At 32.9% G+C, this 16,892-nt stretch overlaps 2 protein-coding genes across 4 annotated transcripts; one reads left to right on the forward strand and one right to left on the reverse strand.

The window, feature by feature from the left end:
* Window positions 1-680: 680 nt before the first annotated feature.
* LOC114163425 (putative methyltransferase PMT3) lies at window positions 681-6,078 on the forward strand. Of its 2 annotated transcripts, XM_028047743.2 has the most exons (9): window positions 681-826; window positions 913-984; window positions 1,090-1,331; window positions 1,421-1,585; window positions 1,700-1,882; window positions 1,965-2,559; window positions 2,856-2,968; window positions 3,189-3,409; window positions 5,571-6,078. In XM_028047743.2, coding segments are annotated over exons 2-9 (1,833 nt in total). In that variant the 5' UTR covers window positions 681-826; window positions 913-983; the 3' UTR covers window positions 5,884-6,078. The 2 variants fall into 2 exon arrangements, with proteins under 2 accessions (XP_027903544.2, XP_085528942.1); XM_085672816.1 differs by lacking the exon at window positions 681-826 and having other exon boundaries at window positions 827-984.
* A 1,369-nt stretch (window positions 6,079-7,447) lies between these two features.
* On the reverse strand, window positions 7,448-16,066 carry HAP6 (ribophorin II (RPN2) family protein). 2 transcript variants are annotated; one of them, XM_028084382.2, is made up of 20 exons: window positions 15,929-16,066; window positions 15,678-15,813; window positions 14,893-15,082; window positions 14,692-14,781; window positions 14,243-14,305; window positions 13,960-14,029; window positions 13,764-13,828; window positions 13,249-13,303; window positions 11,688-11,815; window positions 11,492-11,607; window positions 11,279-11,348; window positions 10,524-10,628; window positions 10,277-10,366; window positions 10,033-10,181; window positions 9,699-9,810; window positions 9,537-9,620; window positions 9,065-9,145; window positions 8,750-8,974; window positions 7,875-7,997; window positions 7,448-7,707 (listed from the first exon to the last, which is right to left on the reverse strand). In XM_028084382.2, the coding sequence occupies exons 2-20, from the start codon at window positions 15,809-15,811 to the stop codon at window positions 7,591-7,593; spliced, it is 2,067 nt and encodes a 688-aa protein (XP_027940183.2). In that variant the 5' UTR covers window positions 15,812-15,813; window positions 15,929-16,066; the 3' UTR covers window positions 7,448-7,590. The 2 variants fall into 2 exon arrangements, with proteins under 2 accessions (XP_027940183.2, XP_027940189.2); XM_028084388.2 differs by having other exon boundaries at window positions 15,678-15,827; window positions 15,929-16,061.
* Between the last annotated feature and the right edge of the window lie 826 nt (window positions 16,067-16,892).

A 16,892-nucleotide genomic window follows, 5' to 3' on the forward strand; every position in this document is an offset into this window, starting at 1 on the left:
ATTGCACGTTGTTCAACTTCACCAGACACAAATAGCCATGGTGGACCAACTTTAAGAGAGGGAGACATATGCACATAGTTTTTTTTTTTACATCCAATTTTTACAAATTTAAATTTACTGTTTTTAATTTTTCATTTTGTTGTTGAAGTTTATCTTTTAAGTTTATGGACACTTTATGCTTCACTCACTCGGATAATAGTTCAGTTTCTGAATGTATTTGGTGATCCAATAAACCTTTAATACATTACTTTGACTGCACAGACAGAGATTATTGTTGTGCTGCAAAGCAATGAGCTTTTGGTATTAGGTTTGAGGTAATAAGATATGTCACACATGATTCTGATACGTAATCAGAGAAGTTATGGTGAAAGATTTGTGTAGAAACCAAAAATATTATGCAGCATTGTGTAAGTAAAAGTATGGACGTGAAAATAGATAAAAGTAATGTTCCTTAAGAAGGGTGGAGTGTTTTGAGTCACTTTCCGTTGGCTCCTGCAATTTCTTCCCTTCCCTTTTGGGAATCCCTACACTCATGTCAACAGCTAGCTGGCAAGTGGCACTTGTCGGTGATTCTCTTTCATCTATCCTTTAATGTTTTTCCACTGTTGTTTCCACCACTTCCATGTGCTTTTTTTAAGTCACCTAGCCACTTGCATAAGCTTCTCTCACTTTCTCGCATATCATTACATACATTTCATTTTTCCGTAGCTTTCATTTTTACCATCTTTCTGTCAAAACCACATTTTTCTTTCATAAATTATTAATGTCAATATGATTCAACAGTGATGTTTCTATCATGACGGATGTGCTGCAGGTCCCACACAGAGTAAATCATGTTTCAGACATCCTTATTCCTTTGGGCTGTTTATTTTCTATGATTTTTTTTTCTCAACCTTTCAACTGTCTCTGCAGTTCTTGTTTTCCGGTTCTAACTTTTCAGTCACACAAGTTCCTCACGGGCGTGAGTGAGTGAACTTCGAATAAGTAAGTGCTTTATGTGAAAGATTTTTGAGTAGGTTTTGATCTTTGATGCTGTAGGTGTGGCAGTTGAAGTCGTATTGAAAAAGGTGATTTTTTTTTTTTTTGCAGTGGCAAGCATGGCAAGAGGAAGAGCAGATGTGAATTCAAGAAAAAAAGTGGTGGTGGCTGTGTTGTTTTTGGTGATTGTTGGTGTTTTCTTCTACTTTTATTCTCAGAGTGGTGATTCATCCATTGTTGAGTATGGGGATAAATCTTTGAGACAATTTGGTTTGAAAGGGGACAGAGATGTGAGCGAATCTTCCTCCACAGTTGTTGGAGAAGAGGACAGTGCTATACCAAAGAGCATTCCAGTGAGTTAATTTAAGATTTTGAACTGAATAAGTTAATGGTTTTCCCTTGACATTATCCTAGAATTTGACTCTTTTTTTACCTTTTCAAGGTCTGTGATGATCGTCTATCAGAGCTTATTCCTTGTCTGGACAGAAATCTGATATACCAAACAAGATTGAAGCTTGATTTATCTGTGATGGAGCACTATGAAAGACACTGCCCAATACCTGAGAGGCGATATAACTGTTTGATTCCTCCTCCTCCAGGGTACAAGGTGACGTTTTCACTCTCAAGGGATTGCTTACATAAGATGGAACTATGAAAAGTTCAGTGTTTTGAAATATTCTTTGCTTAAGCTTTTAGTTTCTCATGTTGATATTGATAATAGATTCCAATCAACTGGCCCAAAAGCAGAGACCAGGTGTGGAAGGCAAATATACCTCATACCCATCTTGCAACAGAAAAATCTGACCAGAATTGGATGGTTGTGAAAGGTGAAAAAATAGTTTTTCCCGGTGGAGGAACCCACTTCCATTATGGTGCTGATAAATACATTGCTTCAATTGCTAATGTAAGCTTCAATTACCAAATGCTTCAATTGTTCAGGATCTGTTAATTGAGAGTATTTTAATCCATTCACAATTTTGTTGCAGATGCTTAATTTTCCAAACGATAATATAAACAATGAGGGAAGAGTGAGGTCTGTTCTTGATGTTGGGTGTGGAGTTGCTAGCTTTGGAGGATATCTTCTTTCTTCTGATGTGATAACAATGTCATTGGCTCCAAATGATGTTCATCAGAATCAAATTCAGTTTGCTTTGGAGAGGGGAATTCCAGCATATCTTGGTGTGTTAGGGACCCTGAGGCTCCCTTACCCAAGTAGATCTTTTGAATTTGCTCATTGTTCTCGCTGTAGAATTGATTGGCTTCAGAGAGATGGTATCCTTCTGCTTGAGTTGGATAGGTTACTGAGGCCAGGAGGTTATTTTGCATATTCATCTCCTGAAGCCTATGCACAGGATGAGGAAGATAGGAGAATATGGAGAGAAATGAGTGCTCTTGTGGAGAGGATGTGCTGGAAAATTGCTGCTAAGAGGAATCAGACTGTTATTTGGGTCAAGCCTCTCACAAATAGTTGCTACTTAAAGAGAATGCATGGTACTCTACCTCCTCTATGCAGATCTGATGATGATCCTGATGCTGTTTCTGGAGTTAAAATGAAAGCCTGCATTTCACGCTACTCTGATCGTGAGTCATATTTCCTCTATCTTACAATATCATGATACATAGAAAATGTTCTTAGATCATTAGTCATTCTTGTTGGAAGTTCTAGATCGACTAGAAATAAAATCAGATACAAATAGGTGAAAACTTTTGGTTTTGTAAGTTTGAATTAGATTTAAAATTTACTTTTTTTAACCGTTCTGAAATATAAGTATGCTATATATGACAATACTAGATCCTTTTTCATCTTGCATTAGCAATGGCTTTAGTAGTTAATAACTCTTGTGTGCAATAACAGTGCATTCTGGTGTTCTATGCAGAAATGCACAAAGCAAAAGGAAGTGGCTTGGCTCCATGGCCAGCTCGATTGACTACTCCACCTCCTCGTCTGGCAGAAATTCACTATTCTACTAAAATGTTTGAGAAGGACGTGGTAATTTAAACTCTATCTTGATCACCATTTTAATACTTTCGATATAATTCTTTCGATCAAAGAATATACTTTAAATCTAACTCAATCTTACAAAATCATTTTGTAAGATGAAGGTCGAATTATATATTATAAAATCGTTTTATCTCTAATCAACGTGAGATTTGGACTAGCTTTAACAGAATATTGGCGAGTTTTGTAAGAGAGATGTAACTTTGTGCAGGAAGTTTGGCAAGAAAGAGTTGATAATTACTGGAGTAAGCTAGGCAGTAAGATTAAAGCAGGCACAATTCGGAATGTGATGGATATGAGGGCAAATATAGGTTCATTTGCAGCAGCTTTGAAGGAGAAAGACGTTTGGGTTATGAATGTGGTGCCAGAAAATGAACCAAAATCTCTCGCCATAATATATGACAGAGGACTCATAGGAGCAGTTCACAACTGGTATGACTCGTTTTTTTCATGCAACAATTATTTTAACAAGCTCAATTTATGGCAAACCTTATTCAAAATTTTGTTTCATTTTACTACTTACTCTCTCCTTTGGATAAATGAACATAAAATGCAAGAACCAATCAAAACATTAAATTGTTATTGCCATATGCTAAGCAACAAGAAAAACTTTTTTTTTTTTAAAACATTAGTGCACCAGTTTTGTCAATTACTATTAATCTCTGTTTGATTAACCTTCAGTGAGTATCGTCTTCCAACTACATTTTTTTCCTTCTTTAAAAATGGCACATAATCTAGTTATGATCTTCTAGGTGCATTTTCATGAGAGGAGTAATTGGTCATGGTCCTATAGGAATCAAATTAGAAAACTGATTCAGATGTTTCTTTTTTATTAGAGTTTGATAATCAAAGACTTTTCAAGGTAGATATCGTACAATTTAACAAACTTATCATATGTGATGATTTGTGATCGGATGATAGTTAAAAATTGTAGATTAGATGTATTTTTTATTCTTAATTAGAAGAAATTTTATAAATTTGTTTAAGATTGAAATACTTTTTAGTTATAGTTTATAATCAATTTATGTAAATTTTAGATGGACTTAAATATGTTATTGGCCTAATTTTATCCTTTTGGTTTCTAAGTTTTTATTTTCTCTCTTTTTGTCATTATGCTTTTTAAAATTTCAAATTTTACTATTTTGACCGTTATTGATAGGGTCTCCTACTTAAATTATGATGTGACACGCATGGGTAATGTCACGAAGACACATGACATCATGTGGCACCACTAATTATCATGACATGACATTTTATATATTACGGGAAAGATATTAGACATTTCGGAATTAAAATAGTAAAATGTTAAGATTTTATTATTCATAAATATATTATAAAAATCATTTATGTATTTAGTACAAAGCTATTTCTATGAAATAATATTTGTTATTTTTAATGATATTTTTGAAATCTTTTGTCATCTAAATACAAAATTAATGTAAAAATAAATAATTTATATATTTTTAAAGTTATACCGAATCTTACATCTAATGTTAGTTAAAATAATTTACTGTTCTTGTTTCATGAAATAATGATGGTTACGGTGAATCATAATAATAATAAGCAAACAGCTGTAAAGATAAGGAAAGTTTTGAAAGAATAATATTAAATAAAATTGGTTGTTTTTCTTTTATATATATACACTCTCTTTGGACGCAAATATATATATATATATATATATATATATATATATATATATATATATATATAGGGTTAAATATGTTTTTGGTCCTTCAAGCTGTAGTGGATTTTAAAATTAGTTCCTTTTCGAAACTTTAAACCAATTTAGTCATTCATCTTTATAAATGCATGAATTTAGTCCTTCTTACTAATTTTTGTTAAGTTTATTTGACATTTTAAACGCATTTTATGATAATATTTGAGTTAACATTGAAACAAAAATGTGTCAAACGTATAAACAATTCAAATATTATCATGAAATGCACTTGAAACGTCAGATAAACTTAACAAAATTTTGTTAAAATGACTATATATTTAACCCATATATATACATATATACATATATATACATATATACATATATATATATATATATATATATATTAACTATCTCAGTTTTATTTAATGTAATTATTTTTAAAATACTTTTATGTTTAAATATGGACAATGTTTCCAATGATCACTTATCAGATGAAATTTAAAAACTACAATTATTTATTTTATGAAAAAAAAAACATTAAATTAATTGGTTACTATTAACATTCTTGATCAATATGAAATTCGGTATAAAATAAAAGAGGTAACAAACTATTTATTTTCTAAAAATATTTCTATGCATAAGTGATTGATTATATTTCAAAAATATCTTAAAAATAATAAACATCAATTTATTAAAATAATTTTTTATCAAATATGTAAATGGTTTTTTATATAAATGAGTTAAATGTGAAATATGATATACTGAATCCTTTTTGAAGGAAAAGAAAGAGGTAAGTTCTGCACCAAGAAAATCTTATTGGGTGAAAACCAACATTATATCAGTTATTCAAATGTTGACTCAACATGATCTGATAAAATCTGATAACTTTTTCAAATATGAAATCTGGCATTAACGATGCTGTGAATGGAACAGGTGTGAAGCTTTTTCAACCTACCCTCGAACGTATGATCTTCTCCATGCATGGAGTGTATTTTCTGATATTATTAAGAAAGAATGTAGTCCAGAGGATTTGTTGATTGAGATGGATAGAATTCTGAGGCCAAAGGGTTTCATCATTGTCTATGATAAGCGCTCAGTGGTGGAGTATGTGAGAAAGTACTTGCCGGCATTACACTGGGAAGTTGTCTCAATTTATGACATAGATCAAGGTAAAGATGATCATGCAGTGGTTATAATTCAAAAGAAGATGTGGCTCACAAGTGGTAGCATCCAGGTTTCAGAATAGTGTCCTAATATTATTCACTATATAAGTTTTCAGTGTAGCTCTCTTCACTGTAGACGTAAGTCGCAGTGAAAGCTTACTCAAATCATCTTATCTTTTTATTTGCATTTATTTATTAAATTTTGGACGCTTAAGCGTTTATATCCACACCTAAGAGGATGCTGATTTTTCAATTAATTTTTTCATATTACTGTACTATATATTTTAATTTTTATTCTACACTTTTTCTTATGTTTTGGAATCACGTTTCTCATTGCCCACCTTGTTGTTAACCTAACTGCTTGAAAAGGGTAGGATTCTAAAAAAACATGGTTTAGGTGGAGTTGAGTCCTGCCATAACTTGGGTTGTTATTTAAAGGAAAATAGTGTTTTGCTCAAACAATAGAGCTCGACCCTCCAGCCGAGAAGACTGGCATAGTACTGCTCAAAATTGGATAGTTTTATGATCGGTGAGATTTGTTGGTTTTTTAGAGTGCTCCTCAATTGTCCCAACATTTGACCAACAAAATAATGACTACTGTTATTTATTAACTCTTTTATTGGTGAGTTCAGACCATTATGTATGTAACATTACTATAAAGGTGGTTTGGAGCTTTCATCCATGAGTTTCCCTTTGCTTTGTTAAGAAAAAATGATGAAAAAAATTATCAATATTACGTACGAATACTTGAGAACGTGTAAATCCTAAATGGAAAAGCATGTGGCAGTAGATCAAGTAATCAGTATCTGGAGCAATTTAATTAGTTCAGAACTTTTGCCATTTCTAATCACTTTTCTGGTGTTTTGTTTTGGGCTGCAATGGAGGGAAGTTAGTAGCTGCCACAAATTTCGCTTGAGTTCAGAAATTTACAATTTATTTCTCATTCTCATCTAATAGAGAAAAGAAACATAATAAGCTGATCAAAATTTGCAAATAACTTAAATCACAGTTTTAATTTACTCGCTTCTTTTATCTAAGCCTAATCGAAATTACAGATTTTGATGAAGCAGCTCTTTAAGTCCACATTTTTAAGTCCACATTTTCATTATGGCCGTGTTTAATCTCAGAAACTAAACAGAATCGCATAATTTAATCTCCCACAAATATTTGTAAATCGTGACCCTTTTTCAACTAGTTATTTAGTGTTTCACTTCAAAGTCAAATACTCTTCCTGGCTAACATTTTTTCCCGTCTTAGGGCGAGAGGAAAGGGAATATGAGATGACATGCATTCTTACCATGGAATATGAGATCACTTCATCGCATTTGCACGATCAAACCCCATCTTCATAAAGGGGTCTAGGCCAGATCTATATCCACTTCCAGAAATTGTCCACCCCTTATAATTGACTGAAACTTGTAGACAGTAAACGATAATCCTCGAAACTGAGAGTCGACACGAAATCATAAACATCTATCTATAAAACGCAATTATTTGAAGCTGAAGGAGGTAGGCAGAGAGATTCAGATGTGGACGATGATAACATATGGTGTTTGGGGGCTAAAAAATTATCGACCATAATGTTTGGTGGAGGTATATGCAAGAACATGCGCGGAGTCGAAGACTTTCATCAAGATAAGATCAAGATAAAGAAAATTTCTTTTTGATATAATTGAGCTCTAAATTTGTTACGAACTAGTACAACAAAGTCCTACAAAATTGGATTAGTACCATATTTTCAAGGAAAAATACAAATTACCATATCATGTCTTTATAAATAGACCTTTTACTCATGCAGACTTCAACTTGGATGAAGTTGAAGCGAGATGGGAGAGAATTCTGTGCCCCACGAACATGAGAAAAGCACCCAAAAGTCCTACAGTTTTTAGTGTAGTAAACAAGTCCAGCTGCATATGAACGAAAGAAAATCAGCAGACAATCATTTCATATACAAAAATGGTGGAATAAACTGTGAACTCCCCCGCCAGAAGAGAGGATGAAATTGTTCCACCAATAAATATCACCACAGAAAAAATTGACAGAAACATGTTGAATACAACATAAGCAAGAATACCTTCAACCAGAAAAGTACGTAGAGGAATAGAACTGCAGCGATGCCGAGATGGAATAGGATAGCATATGTAGCAGGTGCTGCTGAAGATGGAAAATTTTTAAAGTTCACCCCTAAGCGTAACAGCTGTAAATGATATAAAATAGACAAATGTTAACTCGCATAAGGAAGATAAATCAAATCATAAGAGAAACACAATATGGGTAGACCAATACAAGTAACTTAATAGTTGCAACAACAGTGCAGGATGCCAAGACAAATCATCTACACAAAAACTGTCTCTCCCACACTCCTAAGCATAAGTGAAGGAAATATATACGTTACACATAAAATTCAAGCCTTTTAAACTGAAAAGATATAATACAACTTGAAAATTTAGCAATAGCTACCAAAAGTCATCAGACCAGAGGCCCAGTTTCTTGCAGATAGTCGTAGATATCTTGTTTGTTAAAGCACACTTTAAAACATAAAATGTTGAACTTTTACAAATACTATCTTTGAGAAGACGAGTTTCCGATCAATACTACTCCACATTTAAAATATAGTCTTTGCTGGTCTAAGCAGATAAGACCCCTGCTCTCCCTTTAAACCATATTATGACATGTGACTGATTTGAAAGGTGGAGAGAGAAACAATGAATGGTTGGTTTATGAGAACATATAATTCAATTTTGTTTATAAAATTCACCTAAATGTTGGTTAACTAATAAAGAACAGTCACAAAAGTAAATTTACAGTAAAAATAAATTATCATTTCTAGATAACTTCACTGCAGCTTCTTTTTCCACTCATCTTATTTGTCATATTATCTACACTGCCTTTTCTCAGGCATCAACAAACGTGAGCCAGTTTCAAGGGAGGACTATTCAAAAGACTTACCCCAACTAAAAAGCCAATAAATGGAAGAAGAGTTAAACTCAAGAAAGTAAGAGAGAGGTTCTGGGGTGGTCGTTTTTCAGGAGCCCTGAATATGTGGGCTATCTCAGCTTTGGGACCATATCTTGAGTAAGGATCAACAGGGAGTGGAGGAAGACGCGCTGCCTTCTCAGGAGCTTCTGGAAGTTCTAAATCAACATGACCCAGTGGCCGCAAGAAAGAGTTCTCCTGAAACCAAAATTTTTGCTTATATTGCTTCTTATATCATGCACATCATGGGGTTAGGGGAAACTAAGCAAATCAGATATTGCAATATACCATGACAGCATCTCCGACGGTCAGCTCAATGTCATATCTGCCCGACAGATAATAAAACTTCTCCACCAAACCAAGAAAATCCTAAGAGCCAAAATTAAAAGAACATGAGAAAAATAATAACATCTATAATGAAATGACAATTACAGCATTCACATATTGCACGAAATTTAAACATGACAACTACATCTCTAACAAAATTATAAGCTCCTCAATCCCAGTCCAGGTCTAAAGCAGTTACAGAAGGTCAAATATTGGGCATAATTTCTCAATAATAGATAAATACCCCTCCCTTTCATGTAGTTGAAGGTCCAATTTATCAGAAACAGCTTGCAATTTTTAATGTTGAAAATTATATGCAGTCATGCACCAAGAAAAATATTTATTAGACTTTGGCAAATTATAACAAACTTAATGAGTACTAAAGAAGAGCATTTGAACATAGAGAATGAAATACGTAATAATGATACTTAACCAGAACAATCTCAAACTTCTTGCCAGTATTTCCAATCACAAAGATGTGTTCATGGTTTGTCTCATGCTTCAACTTGAAAAATGCCTGCAGAAAAATAATTCCTCAATAAACCGAACATTAAAATGGCATTCATCTAGAAGATCTAAGGCAACTACTACACACCTGATGAGGCTTAAAAGCATGACCATGCGGTGTTGTCAATTGGAAAGAAAAGTGCAACTTTTGCAAGTGGTTAGCTGAGAGTTCAACAACAACATTTCCAGCCAAATCTAGCCTAGATAGCAATATCACAAGTGAAATTGAAGAAATAAAAACATGCAAAAAAAAGTTACTAACAGTTAAATACATAAGATTTAAATGCACATGTACTAAGTTCATACATCAAAAACAATATAAAATAACAAGCATTTGATGGTTAGATGTATAATCGGTAATAAATATGACAGATTCCAAATATAACTGCAGAAAACTTCTTAAACTATAAACAAAAACATACTTTTTCTGGGTTTCAACACTTCCAAGATCACTGTCAAGACCTGCAATTTCTGCATTGCTGACTTCAATAATGCCAGTGACATATATTGGTACATGAATTTGACCTCCAGTAGCAAAAACTTTTTCACCAGCAGAGTCGTGAAGTACAATCTACAAAATGGGCTTGAAATAGTTGACAGGCTAATACAAATACACCTTGATGCAACTGAAAGGAAAAATATTCACTAAACTTAACAAGCAGGTACCTCAAAAACAAACACATAAGTTCCCACATCCACATTGCCTGGGAAAACTTCCAAGACATGAATTCCATTACTTTTATCATATTGGAGCTCCTGTGTCATCAAACATCAGCAGTACTTCAAACAACAGAAAGTAGAACACAGCAGAGATATGTAAGAATTCAAATATTGGGGGTGGGGGGCAGGGGAGCGGCATCTATAGTTATCAAGCCATGTTGCTCAAAATAAACCATTGAGAATCATCATTCACCTTGTTCTCAAAAACAGCTGAATCTTTAGCATCAGGGCGGAAAGCTCGGACTAGCTTAACTGTTAACGGTGGTGCAGCTGAACCAAGTACTGTATTCACCCTAACCTGATAAATTTTGAAATAGAAATTTATCATGTTTTAACAGGACTGGGAGCGAGAACTAGAAAAACAGCACAGTTATAAAAGGGTTAATATGTAATTAACACAGCCAACCAATGCATGAGATGTTAATGTAGTAGTACTTCATGTACATGAATCAACAAGGAATAAATAGGGACAAGAGAAAATGGAAGAACTCAATAAACTTCAGGACAGAATATAAGACAATGCGAAAAAGGACTGCATAACATTAATAAAATTTAAAAGTAATATTGGAAATGAGAAGACTCATAATAACAAATAGTATCCTACAGCAACAAAGGAAAGCTAATCAAAACTAAGAGATGTATCAGTATTTGTTTTGGTATTACTGGATTTGGACAGGTGTGAAAAATGTATGCTTGAAGGATGGTACGGGCCAAAATTAGATAAAAGTCAAAAGGCTGCAGAATGTTCTCTGCTCTCCTATGTTACAAAGCAATGTTAGAAAGCGTGTCAACCAGTCAGATATAGAATATAGTTGGGAATGAGAATGCTGTTTCTTTCTCTTTGGCACCTGAATTCTATATCACAATTATTATTTCCCAATTCCTAAGATCTATTAATTACAAAACTCTCAATATTAAGACTTTAAAGATGTAAAGTTTATGGAATACCTTGAGCTGATCTTTTTTGGATAATGAATAAACTGTTTCAGGAAGTGACAGTACCAATGGGATGGAAATCCTACACCACAAGAAGAAATCCGAGGTACATAATGTTACTGAATAACATGAAGAGATCAATGTTTGAGAAAGAAAAGAATAAAAGAGAGGCATCACTATAAAGGTGTATTTCCAATAATAGATTGTTTTTATAAGAGCGCTTGCCTGTTGTTCTCCAGAAGAGATAATGATTCAACTTGATTGAAGAAGTCCTTGGCATCACCTGGGATTCCAATACCCAGGAAAAATTTTGCTAAACCCAAAATTTTATCCCCTGGAAGCTGGAAATGCAAAACCATAACATTAACAGAAAATTCTAAGAGGATAATAATTTAAAACGTAGTCCATACACTCTGCATACATTTATTTTTCCAGAAATTGCAGAAGCAAATGTTGTGAGCCCTCGAACAACAGATGAAGTTGTGTAAAGAGAACCCTGATGCTCACGTCCACCAACAAATTTCTCATCAAAATAGAAGGTTCCATCATCTGAAAAAGAGATAATATTTTCATCTTAGATCAGAAGGATGAGGAATGTGGTATAAGGAACAGCATAACCATTTAATGCAGTAACGAACAATTAGGATCTATTTAGATGAATTAAAAGAACTAGGAATTTGAATTTGAATTAATATTATTTAAGAATTGAAATCGTTTCAGAATCACAAATTTACTATTTGCATTGCACAAAGAATTAAGGTATATAATTTAAAATCCAAATATATTAATTGAATGTAAAATCTAGAATTAAAAAATGAAATAATATAAATCTGAAATTAAGAAGCATACATAATAATCAAATATTTCAATTTTAATAACATTATAAAATAAATGTTTAAAATTAAAAAAAAAAAGGCTTCCTACGCTAATAATTATCATAATATAATGATGAACCTAATAAATAGATCTTACATTCATATCTACTTTTGTAAAATCTAGATCTGATTTTTATCTTTCAAAATGACCCTAATGTCATTAGCATAACAATATCGTATAACAAAATGAAAAAGAAGTGTGAGTGAGAAACATCTTTTAATTTTGGGTTCAGCACATTTAAAACTCTAGACGTGGAATTGAAGATTTTAAGGTACTGGCTAAGAAATTAAAAGATCTTTCAATGGTTATTTTGTAATTCCATGGAATTATGACTCTAATTCCAAATGAGTATCCAAACATAAAATAATTGATATACCACATTCAAATTCAGTACTCAGTTCCAAATGCCAAATAAGCACTTAAAGGTAATTTGCAGGTGGGGGTGTATAATTAGGGAAGACAGGGCATAAGTTTGTCTTTCAGAAGATTTTATAAATTATCGTTATGTAGCACCATGTAGGGCTTTTACACACTAAAGAAAACATTGAATTGCTATCCATATCCTCAGCCCTAAGAGATATATTGCTGCCAAAAACAGGACTTCAAGACTCAGGCATTCTAAAGAGGTGTATCTTCTATCTTTAGGTCATTTAGTTTATAAAATGGAACAAAAATTTATCAATGGTATAATTATTAATTACTAACAATGGCAGTCAACTCAACAAGTCTACCAGAAAATATGTATAGAAATAAACAGAACTCAGTGCTATTAAAAATTTATAGTTTTTAGTTTGGAAAAGAGAAAAAAGAAATCCATGAGGATAAATTCCGCAGAGGTGACTGAAAATTTGCTAACAGCCAACATTTGAACCTAAAGGACCAAAATGCAGCAAAGAAGTGAAAGAACCAAAAGAAAGTCGCACCGCAGCATAACATGCAATGACATTGGGAGATACAAAGTATCTACCTTCTATCAAAGAACAAACTTTTTTAAAGGTGAAGATGCTGCTGCTACGTACATCCATTCTAGGGGAATCAAACTTCATAGATGAATATTAAGCCTTATGTTGAAATTTGAACAAGGTTAAGATCAGAGGTACACATACCATATTTCTCGATGCTGTCAAAAAGCTTCAATATATCATTTTTCACTGTATTCACCTGACAAAATAGAATGACATTAGATGTCAATAGAAGTGCCAGGATGCCCATGATAAAGTATGGACACAAGATGAACCATAAACAACAATGGTAAGTAAAACATAATCTAAAACAGATAAAATGTTTAAAAAATGCAACAATTATAAGTTTGACCTTAGATTCACAATATATGTCAAGAAAAGGCTAAGTTTCAAGTCTTTGAATAGATTTTTATCACTTTGCTCACCATTTAAATTCTTTCTCATTTATCAGTGCCCTGCTGGTGTTTAACTTGTAATTTAGTTCACAAATGTTCTGATGAAACTTTCTCGACATAAATTTTATCTGGCACAATGTATATACTTTCATCCACACTTATTTTAGAATTTAAACACAATAGAATCTTTTCAACCAAGCAAGAAGGTTAAAATCTGAAGAAGGCTGAAGCATGTAAAGCAACGAATTTAAGACAAGATTTTACCCTAGAAAGATCAATTTCAGAAGATGCTAATGAGATCACTCCCGCCAGTGCTTCAAGTGCTAACCCTGTGAAATGTAACAATAGCTTAAGTTGTCATTATGGATAAACAGCAATATTTCCTAGAATTCCATATGACTAGTTTCAGTGCAGACTGCAGAAAACATAAAATATCATTATATTTCCAATAAATCATTACCAGCAGCAAAGGTACTAGATTCTGGATTATCAGAACTATAGCGCCATCTTCCATCACTTTGGCTCAGAGCCTGCCAATAATGCATAATATGAAATAACGTTACACATCATGACCGTCTAAATTGCAATTGCAGCAACAAAAACATAAGAAATTTGTGAAACAAAACAAATAAAACAGGGGAAATCCTTTCACTACGTTATATGAGACCAGAATGGTAGCTGTGGAGAAACAAAATACGTTCCCACCTTACTCAATACCAAAGACACTAAAAAGTAAAACGGACCTTGATTGAATGGAAGGTTCCATCTGCATCAGCAAGAAGCACATCAACATCAGAAGCCTGGTCCTGTATATATAGAAGGAAGTGATCAAATCCATGAGCAAACAATAATGAAACATGACATCCCATTACAATTAGCAAGTGACAATAAAAAAAAGGCATAGTCCTTAAAAGAGAGACATTGTCATTATTTAGAACAACATAACATGAGAAATTTTAGCACATTAGGAGAATATTAGAAGGACTAAAAAAAAATCTTTTCTTCATATTAATTAGAGTAGAAGGATGACAGGGAAGGGAACTAACTAAAGCCAAGTGTAATATGAGGATAAAGAATGGGAAAGTAATCTTCTACAATGCACCACAGCCTCCTCAGAGGATTATAATAAAAACTCAAGTAACAGCCCAATGGGTTTACCACCTACGAAGTAGGATAAAGTCTAGAGAATTACCTTTATAAGAACCAAACTTCCTATTGAATAGTACATGTCAACCAAAGTGCTTGCATCATTGACAGTGGCTTTAAGCCTCACAGCAATATCCTTTACAAGATAAGCAAATTGCAGCATCAGTTTTCAAACACTATAAATTTCATAAGCCATGACATTGAAGCGCAACCTAATCATAAAAAGATACCCATAGTACAAAATTACCTTGAAAACGTCCGCATTAACCTTGCATTTTAATATGCCATTAACCTTTAATGCATAGAACAAATCCTTCACAGGGGATGAGGACCCTAGATTTTCCACTACTTGCTTGCACGTGGTTGCGCTCACATCAGGCTTATTCCCAACCCCAAGAATCTCAAAAACTCTGAGGGCCTCATACGCATCTTCTAAACTGATAAGAAATAAGAGAATAAAAATAAGTTGACTAATATATAGTTATCTAAAGTTTCAATGTAATACGAACCTAACAAATCAATTCATTACAGAAAAATAGAAGATTGACACCAGAGCTATAACAATCCTGTAATGTCTTAGGATGTGCTTAGATCTCAATGTTGAATTCCAAACAAACATGCGATGCGAGAAAACAAAAATGACATCAAAATAGCTAGTGCATAGTTTTCGAAACAAAACTATAACTAAATGGCGGCAGCGTCAGAGTTCATCATAGTGTGCATCAAGTTTTTAACTAGCGATTCGGACACAGTTTCATTGCTCTGCGGCCGCGCTGACCCCAAAAACCTTATGTTTGGACTTAAATTGCGGTCGGAAATTGTTTTTAAAACCTTGGTTTGTATCTACGATACTCTACTTCGACAAAATCTTCACTAAATACACTGATTCATGAAATTAATTCACAACGAAATCACAATTACTCTTACGAGGCTAATAACATAAGGATCCATGATCTACGTATCAAAACTAAGCTAAGCATACAACAAACTACACAATACGCGAGAAAGGGAGCTAGAGAGAGTTCAATTGACCTTGAAAATGAGTCGCCGAAGAGCTCCGATGCTGCGGAACGGTGAGCATCAGAGACGGGGCCAGGAATCGTGACGGCTCCGCAGATCGAAGCAGCAAAAAGCAGCGCCAGTAATCCTCCTAGGTATCTGGCCATTCCTGCACCGATGAATCTAAGAATTTCAAAACACAGGAAATCGCATTTACAATTTGGAAGCGGATCGACGGCTAATGTTAGGTTTTTTAGGTTAAGAAGATTAGAACAATGACATACGAGGCAGCAGCAGGAAGATGTGAAAGAAGGAATGCACTTCGCAGCGACGACTTCAAGTGAGGAGTGTGTTTACCTTCGAATGCAACTGAACTAGAAGTCGTATTTGGTTTGTGGCATTAAATTTTATTTCCGATATTGTCCCTGAAACCACGTTTGGTGTCTGTGAAATACAAAGCGAAAAATATTGAAATGTGTATTTTTCTTTTTAAAATATATAAATTAATTTGGGTTAAATATGTTTTTAGTCGCTTAGTTTTTAATTTACAGTGAATTTTAAAATTAGTCAATTTCAAAATTTTAAACTAATTTAGTCTTTTATTTTTCGAAATACGTGAATTTAATACTTTTAATCAAATTTTGTTAAGTTTATTTGACATTTTAAGCGTATTTCAGGATTGTATTTTAATTGTTTATATTGTTTGACACATTTTTGTTTTAATGTTAAGTTAATACTATTATGAAACGTGTTTGAAATATCAAATAAACTTAACAAAATTTGATTAAAAAGATAAATCTCCATATTTCGAAAGATAAAAGACTAAATTGATTTAAAGTTTCAAAATAGACTAATTCCAAAATTCACTCGAAGTTAAGGGATAAAACACATATTTAACCCAATTAATTTTAAGTGTAAAATAGACTTAATAGTAATTGTTTTATCTGTGTTCTACAAATTTGTAATTTTTATCGCTAAATTTTGTCTACATTTTAACCTTTATTTTTTAAATATCTATAATTTTAGTTTTAAATTATTTTATACAATTCTATTTCCTATTTTTAGAAACAATTTTCTACGGTAGTTTTATGGCACAATGGCATTGAAAAATATGTGACACTCTTATTTTATAATTTGATAGTAGTTTAACATTATTTTATATTAAAATGAGTAAAATTAAAAATTATTGAAGTTAAATGACTAAGTTAAAAAAAAACAATTGCAAATTTTATAAAAATATAAACGAAA

This window comes from Vigna unguiculata, chromosome 1, assembly GCF_037176805.1.
Source record: "Vigna unguiculata cultivar grain cowpea cultivar isolate G323 ecotype 2 chromosome 1, ASM3717680v1, whole genome shotgun sequence".
Taxonomy (NCBI): domain Eukaryota; kingdom Viridiplantae; phylum Streptophyta; class Magnoliopsida; order Fabales; family Fabaceae; genus Vigna; species Vigna unguiculata.

Coding starts and splice junctions, on each gene's coding strand:
- LOC114163425 (XM_028047743.2), top strand. Junction 2,560..2,855: donor CATTTCACGCTACTCTGATC/GTGAGTCATATT, acceptor TGTTCTATGCAG/AAATGCACAAAGCAAAAGGA. Junction 3,410..5,570: donor ATAGGAGCAGTTCACAACTG/GTATGACTCGTT, acceptor TGAATGGAACAG/GTGTGAAGCTTTTTCAACCT.
- HAP6 (XM_028084382.2), bottom strand. CDS start 15,811: ATGGCCAGATACCTAGGAGGATTACTGGCGCTGCTTTTTGCTGCTTCG. Junction 13,829..13,959: donor ATCTAGTACCTTTGCTGCTG/GTAATGATTTAT, acceptor TACATTTCACAG/GGTTAGCACTTGAAGCACTG. Junction 9,621..9,698: donor ATGCTTTTAAGCCTCATCAG/GTGTGTAGTAGT, acceptor ATTTTTCTGCAG/GCATTTTTCAAGTTGAAGCA.